Source organism: Vidua chalybeata, chromosome 11 (assembly GCF_026979565.1).
Source record: "Vidua chalybeata isolate OUT-0048 chromosome 11, bVidCha1 merged haplotype, whole genome shotgun sequence".
NCBI classification, from domain to species: Eukaryota; Metazoa; Chordata; class Aves; order Passeriformes; family Viduidae; genus Vidua; species Vidua chalybeata.
The window spans coordinates 2,280,016-2,292,903 of record NC_071540.1 but is presented as its reverse complement, the minus strand read 5'-3'; the positions used below and the strand labels follow the sequence as shown (position 1 = coordinate 2,292,903).

General features: G+C 45.0%; 1 protein-coding gene across 1 annotated transcript in view; it reads right to left on the bottom strand.

Annotated features, from left to right (window-relative positions):
* LOC128793483 (transcription initiation factor TFIID subunit 4-like) overlaps positions 1-8,230 on the bottom strand; it is a 147,817-nt gene extending 139,587 nt beyond the window's left edge. Inside the window, exons 1-2 of the mRNA XM_053952694.1 lie at positions 7,231-8,230; positions 3,438-3,610 (exon numbers count right to left, since the gene is read on the bottom strand). Of these exons, the coding sequence (XP_053808669.1) occupies positions 3,438-3,610; positions 7,231-8,230 (1,173 nt within the window). The remainder of the gene's footprint in view (positions 1-3,437; positions 3,611-7,230) is intronic.
* Positions 8,231-12,888: the final 4,658 nt, after the last annotated feature.

Sequence of the window (12,888 nt, the reverse complement as noted above, 5' to 3'; positions counted from 1 at the left end):
GTATTTTACATCTAGCTGTATAGCTCACAACAGACTTTCTCACCACAATAATTATTTAAAGTGTAAAAACAAATGAACACTGAAAACAATCACTTAGCTGAGTAACTTGTGACACCTGACACAGTCTAAAAATTAGGACAATCTGCAGAACAGCAACCATAACACCCATAAAGTATGAAGGCCATGTCTTTTTCTGATACATTCTTCATAAGATATTATTTCCTAGAATCCTTAGGGCAGACTGCAAGTTTCCACCCATGCTGACTTTCTACATAGGTAAAAGAAGGGTAAAATGCAAGCTCAGTGACTAAAATACAATGCTAAGCTCTACAAATTTAAAGCACTCTGCATTTTAATCCAAATAAAGCTATTTTAAGATAACTGAATAAAGATATAGTAATTAAGTTGAGCTCTACACAGTAAAATACCAATCAATACCAATATCAGAAAGAAAGGTTAAAACTGCATAGCCTGGCATGTTCATCCATCTCACAAAACACTTTGCAGGATTCAGGCAATTAATGTTTATATTCTGCCTGTCTTGAGCTAATGGCACCAGAATTTTCCTGTGTTTCAGTCACAGTGGACACCACTGACTCTTGAACATTCATACTCTATATACATAAAAACCTAGCACATTATTTTTGATTAATTTTAAACTTCTTCTGGAAATTTTAATTCACTGAATTCAGCTTTCTGACCATAATTAAAAATTCCTTGAAAAAAATTATTTTTCAGTATACATAATTTCCTTTATTTTAGAACTTGATCCCTGAATCAACTAATTATAATGACTACTCAAATAACTGATATTTCTAACACCTTAGCATAATATTTATCATTGAACATTTCATCTGGAAACCAGTGAGCAGTCTCTGATTATAAACCATCCACCTAATCAAATAAAAGTCTCATGTCTAGCTCTGATTAGATAAACCTGTAGAATTTGTATCTTTACAATCTTGTTTTAAGAGGCTGTCAACCACAATTTTTAAAGAGCACTCTAAGGTCAAACATATATAAAACATAAGCATGTCACAATGAAAGAAGACACTGAAGATCAAATGCAGACTCAGGGAAGTTCAATATAAATTTCCCAGGGGCAATATTAATTATTTCTTAACCCTGTTAATTACAAATACAGAAATGATGCAGTACAGCTACTACTAAGACTTTCAAAGGAGATTAATCCAGACAAGCTACAATATCGTTATTCTAATTCCCCTACACTAAAATAATCCAACTCTTGCACCTTGCAAGATATTGATCATTCCTAAGGCCTTGCTGGCTTCCTCTATTGCAAGCCAGTGTGAGAGTGCAAAGGAACATCTACAGTGCAGTGGGGTATTCATCTGGGCAGAACCCTGTACAAAAACAAACACAACTTTCTAATACCTGAACTCCTCCAGATTCCAGCTGACCCTACAAACACCTGAACATGCACTATCCTCACGGGTTTGTTTTCATAGAAATCCATCCAGTAGGATTATAGCCCTTCTGCAACATTCGCTGCTTCATACAAGTAGAGAACAGCTGCCTGAGATCAACGTGATCTACACTGGCTGTGCACACATCTTAAGGCTGACTTTGGGATCCAAACCCCAGACTGAGCCCAGAGCCAATCAGGGGGGTCTACATTTCTGCACACTTCCTTCCATGTGCAGTAAAAGTTATTCCTCAGAAATCTTCAAATTACAATTTATTAATATCTGTTATGAATGCTTTCATGATGAATTTTAATTCACTATTAATTAATACTGACCACAGAAAAACAAACAGTACAGAAAAAAAAGAGCTAGAAATAACAGACTTAGATCCCATTCTTGATACAGTCCCACCACACACCTGTTTTGCATTTACACTATGCACTTGTCTCAGGAGCCATTGCTAGAACATCTGCTTGTAGTAATTACTAAAGAAGTGACTGCACTTATTTGCAAAGAAAGGCCCCAACAACCAAAGACAGATGTACAAATTCAGGAATTGGCTGCAATTTTGTTGTCATCAAACTAGTAAAAAAAAATGTGTAAACAAACACAGGCTTATCTCTGTGTTTATTTCTCCTGGAGTACATTTCTCTTTGAAGGTTTCTACAAGTCTTATTCTTGCAGATACCACAAATTTTAATGTTCCATGGCCGCCTTTTCTGCAAAGAGTTCTTTAACAAATTTCATCCAATATTGCACTTACCTCTCTTTTGAGAGCATAAAGTTTTTGTTTCCAGGCTTTCATTTATGTCTTTCCTGACAATGAGCTACAGTCTTCCTACGTACACTCACTTCTAAAACTAGTTGGCCACTCTGTGGTTTATAGATTGCCTCATGTATCCAAATTTATTCCAGCTTACTTCTCATCTGAAAAGTTTATTATTGTTTTCAGCTTTGAATTAAACTTAAAAATCTTTTAGACTATAAATACGGTGTGGTACATAAAGCATATAAAAGGAAAGTAATGAAATTATAAATATTGGGAAATACATGCAGGACTTATTGCAAGCAACTTCTACAACAACTAAAAAGTTGTAAAGGCACTTTTTTCATCTTTTCACACAGAATTACTTATCTCTTCTGGAAACACACACCTTAGGCAAAACTACCATAAACTCTGCCTCTTATTACTATGGCACAGCAGCCCTGTACTAAGATCCAAAGATGTTTGCCTCCACATTTTAGTAAAATAGCTCAGTTCTAGCCCTAAATGGCCCCAAGCTAAATTGCCTCTCTACAAACTTCTAAACCAATGCAGCCTTCAAAGAAATTAAAAAAACAAACAAAAAAGCCCCCACAAAAACAAAACACCAAAACCAAACCAAACAACAAAAGACCACCCCATATTCACCCTTGAAAATAAATTAGCTCCAAGTTCAAATCAACACATTCCACTGATGAGATGGAAAGAACTCTATCCTATCAATCCCTAGAAAAAGGGAAATGTACTCACAACATAGAAAAAACTTTCAGTGTAGACAGATCACACCCAGAAGCAAATTAGAACAATCAAATCTTTCTTTTGAATAACGTATATTTAAAAAGTTATTTTAAATTTATTGCAAATCCTTGATAGAATGTGATTGGCTTTCTCTTTTCCAATGTCCAGTGAAATTGACTATCCTGGGATTCAGCATGCTGGGATATCACAGTGCCTCTGATTCAGAGCAGCAAGGGACACTTATTAAACCAGTGACACACAGCCCAGACTAAGACTGAGCTTTGCAGCCTCCAATCATCTCTCAGTCTGAACAGAGTCTTAAGAGATTCTCTAAAGCAGATTCTTTTCCTTAAATAAAAAGAAATTCCTAAGCCTCATAAAATAAACTACATTTGAATAAGTATTTCCTGTTTTCACAACAAAAAGGGGAGAAAGCACAGTTGCAGAAACATATAATGGTACTAATGTGCAAGACATAATGCACCAAATGTAAATCAAGCCAGACATACCTGAGCTGTTGACAGGCGAAAAACAGGGCCAGTTGTGGGCACAGAAAGCCTGGGTGACATGTTGGCAGGACCCTGTCCCTGTGACTGCACCTGGGCCTGCATCTGAGCCTGTGCCAGAGCCTGCTGGGGCACCATCACGAGCTGTCCGGCGTCCGTGCGCACCAGGACCATCCCTAGGGAGGGCAAGGAACAGTCACTACACAGTGAGTTACAGCAAGGACAACACATCCAGAACTACCTAACCACAGAGTGCAGAGTAAAGCTCATGTACAGCACTGTACATTATTCCCTGTAGTGTATCTTTTTTTGATTCTCACGTAACACGAGATTTTAATTCAAAGAAGAAAGGGAGCCCCCACTAGCAGACCCAATTCAGTTTGGAATTTAAATAACTGCAGTTTATGGAAAGCAGCGATGAAAAAAAGTGGGGGACAGTGATTTCTAGCAGTCTAGTCAGGGTCAGGAGAACAAAATTAGAAATAAATACTCATTAAAAGTAAACTCTAAGGACAACACAGCTGCTGGGAACACAATCGAGTACGCGCATACCAGGGACAAAGACCCGAGAGCTTTACTAAACAACACCTTATGGGTACATGCAAATATTAGGCCAGACACACTTCTGAGAATACAATATTTGAGATTTACTTAACACTGAGCATTAGCAGATTAATCTGTTTGGTACCCACCATCACCACTTTGGGGGCACCCACGACCTGTGGTTTAAACACCAACAACAAACACTGCTAGGCCCAGAGAACCAACACGACTCCTCAGCACACAACCACACAGAGCAGAAATGTTAGAAAATTGGCAAGTGTTTCCTAACACTTTCCAGATGTAAATGATAATTTTTTCAGATTCTTTTCTTGTAAAACATCTCACAAATAGAGGCTTTCTACACAACAGAGCCATTGCCATCAAGCTGTGCCCAAAGTTTTGTAGTCAGCAGGTCAGAAAAAGGGAGACAATGGCTAAGTTGGTCCATGGATCCTGGAGTTTCACATGCAAAGCATGTAATGTTCTTCTTATAGTTCACTCAGAACTAAGAAGCAGTTCTCCAGACAGATGTTAGTTCCAGAATACATTTTAATAATTTAACCTAGATAGGATACAAGAGGTCAAATAAACAGAAAAACACCTTGTCTGCAACTACTAGAGAACCAAAAACTAAAAACCTATGAAGTCACTTTAAGTCTGCTGATAGCAGGGTCAGTAGACACCGTTTCTACAACGTATCTCTATGTGCAAATTGCTTTCATTTACTTTTTTAACATTTCAAATGAAAAGGAAGAAGGTAAAATCTTATATCCAATTCTAAAGGTAACAGTTTACATCCAATTCTAATTGTTAACTTCCCAGGCAAAAAACCCAACACTTTCCTAGTGGGACACAGTTTGTAATATACCCTGAGGATAGAGAAATTCAAACACTATTATAACAGATTTCAGAACCCTACAGCAAGAAAATCTTTCAGTCTGACATGGAAAAACCAAATCTCAATTGTGGGATGAACACATGAGAAAACTGCAGCACACATAAAAGTCCTCACTTACAAAGCTGGGTGCTCCCAGCCAACTTTTCCTGCTATAAACACAAACAGAAGGCAAATTTCTGCCACTATAAACTAAAGATACATGGAGATCAAAGTTTAAGGTAACAGGCACACAGAGCTACAGCAAGGGCCACATCCAAAAGCCATAATAATAATTCTCTTTCAAAGCCAAGAGTAATGTAAATAGAAAGTTGAAAGAAACTCATTAAAAACTCATCTAGAAGGTAACTTTTAAGCTCCATTAGCCATTTAAGCACCAAGCTTCACAGTTTACATTTGCAGAAAATCCTGCAAGCAGATGATGTATCTGGTGTATGCCATTCCTAAACCATCTGGACACCCAAATATGCCAACTGACCAAATGGGTTATCACTTCTCTGATTATGACTGTGAACCTTATATAAAAATCCTCATAGGACAATGCCTACCACACATTAAAAAAATACATGTTCTATTTGCATTACACAGATTCACAGGTGTGTTCTTAATTTACCTTCCCATTTTCTAAACCTAATTCTGAACAGAGAAAAACGAGTGGAAGTGACAAATGAATCGAAACCCGTGGCACACAGTGTCAATCGAAGTTGCAGACACAATTACTACTATAAATGAATAAATGCTCATGTGTTAACATTATATTTTAATTTAGTTTGGAGGACTACAAAGTCCTGCTACTGAGCAGCTGGTGCAAGTTAGAAGCCAGTTAAATGAGGAGATTAATTTTACCTTCCTGTCAGTCAGGACATTTCATAAAGATGAAATACACAACTTATGAGCATCATCTGCTAAAATAACCTGTTCCCAAAAACTGATTCTAAATTTCTGTTTTATATAGAAGTTTGCTATATGGGAGTTTCAGATTAATTATAAATAATCCACCAAGTTAAAAACTCAAAAATAACATCGTATTTTCTGAATAATTTCCTTTTAGAACATACTATCTTTATGTTTATGCAAATTTAATGGATTTCCCACTATCTTGCAATAAAACAAATATGAATTATGGTGTATTACTTCCATAACATTTCCTAAATCCTGGATCAGACTGTTTTCAAGGCTTAGCTTTCCCTCTTCTGTTTGAAAGTAACAGATCAAAGTACTGACACAATTAACTTCAGAAACTGTGTGCAAAGTTACAATGCACACTATCATCTGCATAGAGTAATCTTCAACAGATTAACAAAGGGAGGCAAAGGCTAAAGGCACACAGTCTGAAGAGAAACTTATCTGTCTCAAGTTAGTTGGGTCTTCATGAAACCACCAAGATTTGTATGCTTGGAGCATCAGATTCTGGAGGATTTTTCATAAACTAGGGCCAAATACACAACTAAAAATCCACTGAGAAGCAAACAACTACACCATAACATTGCTGCTCTACTTAGCTAATAAATATCAAATATTTCAAGAAATAAGTTGGAAGAACTCAGTTATTTCAGACTACATCAATAGGTCCACATCTTAACGTGCTCTTGATATTAACAGGAAAAAAAAAAGAATTAGCTTAAATGTTAAATCTGCTCCTAAATCAAAAAGAAATGAAGATACCCAAGTTTTTGCAACATGAAAATATAAGTAGGGGACCACAGTACCCTTCAGACACAGGTTAAGAGTAGGAACCATGAGAATGGAGGCATGCTGGTTTGGTTAGCTAGCAAGCTTGCTGAACTTAAAGCTTTAGCAATTGAATTTAAGAAACTTAGAGGAGTACAAAGAGGACAATTGCTTCAGAGCTGGAAATAAAATCTGGTGATGTGAAGACTACCCTCACACAATGACATTATCACAATTACTGAAATCATAAATTTTAGGTTACACACATTTAACACCTGGTTCACAGCAGAAACCATTCTTTCAAGCCGAAAAACTTTTCAGGACTATCAAGTATAAAGCAGAAGTCCTTTAAAACACATACGAAGTTATTCTTCGGACCACTACACCTTTTTATCCGGTGTCCAACTACACCATCACAGGGTAACTCACCGTGACTGCCACTCTCCACAGGACAAAACCAGTAACTCACCCAACAACAGCCGCAATTACTCTGCATTAGCCGTACCAGTTACACCCTAATTAGCGGCAGCCAGCTCGTCAGACGGTGCCCTCAGACAGGTGCCTCTCCTTTGCTTTCCAGCACGTCGAGCAGCGGGGACACGACAGCTTTGGGGGAAAGGGAAGCCCTCGGCCAAGAGCAGAAGGTTAGAGCGAGCGGCGATGCCGGGAGCGCCGCGCAGCACTTACCGGGCGGGATGGTGAAGCCGGGCGGCAGCTGGATGGTGGTCTGCGGCGGCGGCCGCACGATCAGCTGCGGGGCCACGATCCGGGGAGCGGCGCCCAGCGCCGGCCGCGGCGACACGGCCTGGGGGGCGGCGGGCAGGGCAGCGCCCGCCTTGGCGGTGACCGCGGGCTTGGGCGCGGCGGGGGCCGCGGGGGCCGGCGGGGCCGAGCCCGGGGCCGGCGGTGCGGGCGCGGGGCTGGCGGAGGCGCCGAGCGCGGTGACCGCGGGCAGCGCGCCGGGCGCGGGCTGGGGCTGCGCGGCGGCGGCCCCGCCGTGCCCGCTGACGGGCGGCACCGCGGCCGCCCGGGCCCCCGCGCCCTCCCCGTTGGGCGCCGCCTGGCCGGGGCGCGGCGCGGGGGCGGCGGCGGCGCCCTCGGCCGCTCCCGCCGCTCCGCCGCCCCCCGCGGCCCCGGGCGCGCCGTCGGCGGCGGGCGGGCTGGGGCCGGGGCTCCCCGCGTCCCGCGCGGCGGCGGCTGCAGCGGCCACATGGTTGTTGACAGGCTGGGCAGGGGCGGCGGGCTGCGGCGGGGCGGGAGCGGCGGGGCTGCTGCCGCCGCCGGGAGCCGCTCCATGTGATTGCTGCACACTACTACTGTTTACACTCGCTCCCCTCCCCGCCGCCGCTGCCGCCGCCGCCGGGGGAGACGGGGACGGGAGAGGCCCCTGGGCGGAGGCTTGGCTCCCCGCGCTGCCGGGGCGCCCCGCCGCCTCCCCTGCCCCGGGCGCGGGAGGGGGCGCGGGGCCGCCGTGCTGCTGCCGGCCGGGGCTGCTGCCCCCCGCCAGGCTCTCCTGCTGCGGCTGCTGGGACGGGGCGGAGGTCCTGGGCGGGGGCGGCTCGGCGGGGCCGCGGCCGCCGGCCAGCTGCGATTCCAGGGATCCCACCAGGTCGCTGAGCGCCTTCTCGTCCACCTCCTCGGAGAAGAGCAGCATCTCCTCCAGTGGGTCCGACGCGCCCGCCGCCATCTTGCGCTGAGCTGGGAGCCGGCGGCGCTGTGCGCATGCGCGGGGCTCTGCCGCGCGCGGGGCACCATGGGAGGAGCCACCGCCTCCGCCCCGCCCCGGGGCAGGACCGGGACCGCCCGGGCGGGAGCGCGCCCAGAGCCGGGACCGGCACCGGGACCGCCCGGGCGGGAGCGCGCCCAGAGCCGGGACCGGCACCGGGACCGCCCGGGCGGGAGCGCGCCCAGAGCCGGGACCGGCACCGGGACCGCCCGGGCGGGAGCTCGTCTGGGACCCCCCGAGTGGGAGCGCGCCCGAGACCGGGACCGCCCAAGTGTCCCGGCGGGTGCGGCCGCCCAGGGCGAGGGCGGCGATGCCCCCGGGGAAACCGCGCGGCGGCAGCGGGTGCAGGGCGGTGCCGCAGGGACGGACGCGGGATGTGGAGCAGCCTCCCCGCCCCGGCTGTCCGCAGGAGCCGGTGCCGCCGCGTCCCGGTGAGGCGGTGGCGGCCGGCGCGTCCCGTCCCGTCCCGTCCCGTCCCGTCCCGTCCCGCCGGCCCGCGGCCGCTCCGCGGGATGCGCAGCGCGGGGAGCTGTCCCGAAGCGGCGGGCACGCACAGCTCGCGGCTGCCCTGCTCCGCTCTGCAGTTACCGGAATCCACAGCTGCTGCCCCAGCCACACCAGAGCGGCTGCTCTGATACAATTTCCTAACGGGGACGCTGTTGGCAGAAGATCTGGAAAACAAAAATAAGGCTCTTTGCATCGCCAGAGCAGCTGCCCTGGCGTGCTGCTCCCTCGGCATCCTTGCGGGAAATTCAAGGTAGTTAATTTTGTTGCTAGCACTTTCGTTATCACACTCCTGTGTGCCCTTTTCCCACCAGCAATTCCTCACACACTCTGAAATAACCTAAGAGAAAGACAGTTGTCCTAAATCATCGGTTTTTTAACTAATGACAGGGTCTTCGAGAGGACCCTCCAAATAAAAACATTTTCCCGTGTGGATACCACACAAGCGATAACCATGGATTTGTGACCCCGGCAGCAGCTTGCGGTCCAGATCTGTCTCTGCTAGCCTGCAACAGCACGAGTGTCTGCAAACTGGGATGTACTGGAGCTGCTGCTCTGTGGTCTGAAATGGTGAAACATTCCTCATTTTGTGATCTCTCAGGGTTTTCCAAAAAAAATGGAAAAGGTGCCTCAGTGAATAAGGACACTGAAGTGCTCCATGCACTGGGAAGGAGCAGGCAGCTGGCTCAGCTCCTCTCCAGTCCTGGCCCGATCTGCTCGGTTCCTTTCCTGCCGTGTATGACTCACTGGAGTCACAAGACCAAACTGCTCCTGGTTTCCTCGCAAAGGACGTTACATCTTTATTCAGGGTAATTCTTCCTGATTGTCCTTTAGGAGCAAGTTCATGATGAATCAAAAGAAACCACCTTGAAAATGCATTAAATATAGGTTCTACCAGTTTAATTAGGATAAGTTTAAATGTCTCTCGAAATTAAACCAGTGCATATTTCTTCAAGAAAGTAGCCAGTGAAAATACTGAAGGTCCAAAGCATGGTTGGATGCATGAGCAGGAGACGGTGCAGTGCATGAATGGAAAAGTACAGCAGTGTTTATGAAAAGCAGCATTAAATGTAGAAAAGAGATCTATACATCAAAAACTTGCTTAGAAAATGAGCATTGCCTTTGTGGAGTGCTACAGCTAAATTAAATTTGGATTTTTAACAAATGCTTCTACCTGGAAGTTTAATTAAAACATGGTTGATATTAAGATTCAATTTGCTATTGTGCAAATATAAAGAGTATTTATTTGGGTTGGAAAAAATAGAAATCTATCCAATATTACTTTTGCATGAGTCACAGATTTATTGATTTTATCAGAGAAAATTCCATGCAGTCCTCACTTAGTTGCCCTGCTCCTGAACTTCGTTTTCATACAACCATCTCCAGAGTTTCCATAAGAGAATGGAAAACTAGACATATGATTCTTCAATTAGTCCTGACTATGAAACAAATGTTAGTGCCCATTTTTCTAATACTGTGGCATTAAACTGGATGTTTCCATAAAAACCACCCTGGAAGGAACTGAATTGCTTTGTAACTTTCGAAGTTAAAAGTTACCTTCCAACTGGACAGAGAAAATGGCAAGTATTACAATTTGAATGTACATTTGTGCGTGGGTAATCTGTAAAACATTAATTTGCATTTTTCCCCACTCCTTTTAAATTGAGCCATTTTATATATATAAACACACAGGGTAAGGAAGTGTAATATAATGTTTTATTTAAAAAACATGATGTATACTGACTCACACTGGATTTCCTTCAAGTCAAGAGGTGAGGACATACCTAAGAATGTTTATAAACTTGTTGCTGAAACTGCCTTTGGGCTTGAACTTTTACATAGGGAAAAATACTTCTAGTAAAGTACAGAATCTCTGTGAACTTGTGTATTCATTCTATTATAAAAATATTTTCCAAATATTTTCATGCATTTCATCACAAAAACCATTTCTGAATATATTTGTTGCTCTTTCATTTTTCGCAGGTATATAAAAATAATTATTTTTAGTTTGAGGTAGAGAATGGTCTTTAGAAAAGTTAACATCTGACCATGGTTTCAAAATTGCCTGTAAAGAAAATCCACCGCAGAAGTTGTTGAGCTGCTCTTCAGTTCTCAGCACTGCTCAGGCCTGTGTCCTGCTCACAGCCCAAGTTTGTCATTAATAACTCACTAACATCAAATATTAATAACAGCAAAGTCCCCCTGCCCTGTTCAGCTGCATGGAGTGAGAACAGGGCATGGGGACAAGTAATCTGTTGTCTTCTACAGAAGTGAAAGTGCTTAGAAAGGAGCACTCTTTTCCTGCTTATGTGTCATGTGTCAAATACACCCTTTCAGTGCCTTCAAAGATACAATTTAATCATCTTAAGTTTAAATTTAATATCAAGATGCTACCTACCAATTCAGATAAGATTTTGAGATAACTTCTTAAAATGAAGAACTCTTTATCTTTGTTATTGAAATTCACTTTACACTATAAAAATATTCCTTCAGCTGCTCATTTGAAGTATGACATAGAAATGATAAACTCCAAAAATTGGAGAGCATGAAGATGACTAGAGTACTAAGAGCTGTCCTAGGAATAACATAGGTGTAGGTTAAAAAAGACCTCCAAGATTCCCTCAGCACTGCCAAGGGCACCCATGTCCCCAAGTGCCACATCCACACGTTTTTCCCTCTGGGGACTGGGAGTCTGTCCTGGGCAGGCTGACAGCCCCTTTCAATGAAGAAATGTTTCCCAATATCCAACCTGAACCTCCTTTGGCATCACTTGAGGCCGTTCCCTCTCCTCCTGTCCCTGTTCCCTGGAGCAGAGCCCGACCCCCCCGGCTGTCCCCTCCTGGCAGGAGTTGTGCAGAGCCAGAAGGGCCCCCCTGAGCTTCCTTTGCTCCAGGCTGAGCCCCTTTCCAGCTCCTTCAGCTGGTCTTCATAAGATTTCTGCTCTAGAGCCTTCACCAAACCTGGGTCCCTGGCTTGGAAGGCAGAATATGTCTAAATTTAGTTTCATGTACTTCAGTTGCAAATGAATTTCATTTTAAAAATGGCTTATAAGAATTTTGGAGCTTGCAAAGTTAATTGTACATACTTCTTTAATAACTCAGACAGGACTTGATGGTGAGACTTGGGAATATTTGTCATCAAGAGGGTTAGAATTTAAGCCTTAAGTGTTTCAAGGGGTAGTTTTCTATTCCTAGGCATTTGTGCAGATTTTTTGTTTGTCTGTTTTGGGTTTTGTTTTGTTTTTGTTATTCATTCTGGCCAGCCTCTCTGTTCCAGAAACTTAGAATTTGTTTCAGAAAAGGCTGTTAAGCCTGTTCAGCCTAAGGACAGCTGCGAGGGGCCCTCAGGCCTGGCTGTCCCTGTGTGCAGGGAGGGCAGAGCAGGCCCAGGCTCTGCTCCAGGCCCAGCGATGGCCCCAGAGCCACGGGCAGGGCCTGAGCCCAGGAGCTGCCCCTGCCCAGGAGGCAGAACTGCTGCCCTGGGCAGTGCCCAGCCCTGAGCAGATGGTGCAGAGAGGCTGTGGAGTCTCCTCCCTGGGGATATTGCAGAGCCCCACGGACACACTGCTGTGCCCTGTGCTCTGGGATGGCCCTGCTGGAGCAGGGAGGTGGCACCAGAGCAGCCCCTCTGGGCCCCTCCAGCCTCACCCATCCTGGGATTCTGTGAAAAATGAACCCTGACAGTTTTCCATTTGATTTCTCTTCTGAAATGCTCATCCATTGTATCCCAAGCTCAAAGAAATGTCCATTTCTATTTCCTCTTCCAAACACATGATCTTGTAAGCCTAATTCTATAAATGTAGAATGGAAAGTAGACATATGGTTCTGCAACTAGTCCTGACTATGAAATAAATTTTAGCATCCATTTTTCTAATACTGTGGCAATAAACTGGGTGTTTTCATAAAAACCACTCTCTTCAGTTTTGAGAGGCAGGTGAGAGAAGTCTTAGGAAGATGTACATCAGAACTTCCTTCCTTCCTTCCTTCCTTCCTTCCTCCTTCCTTCCTTCCTTCCTTCCTTCCTTCTTCCTTCCTTCCTTCCTTCCTTCCTTCCTTCCTTCCTTCCTTCCTTCCTTCCTTCCTTCCTTCCCTTCCTCCCTTCCTCCCTTCCTCCCT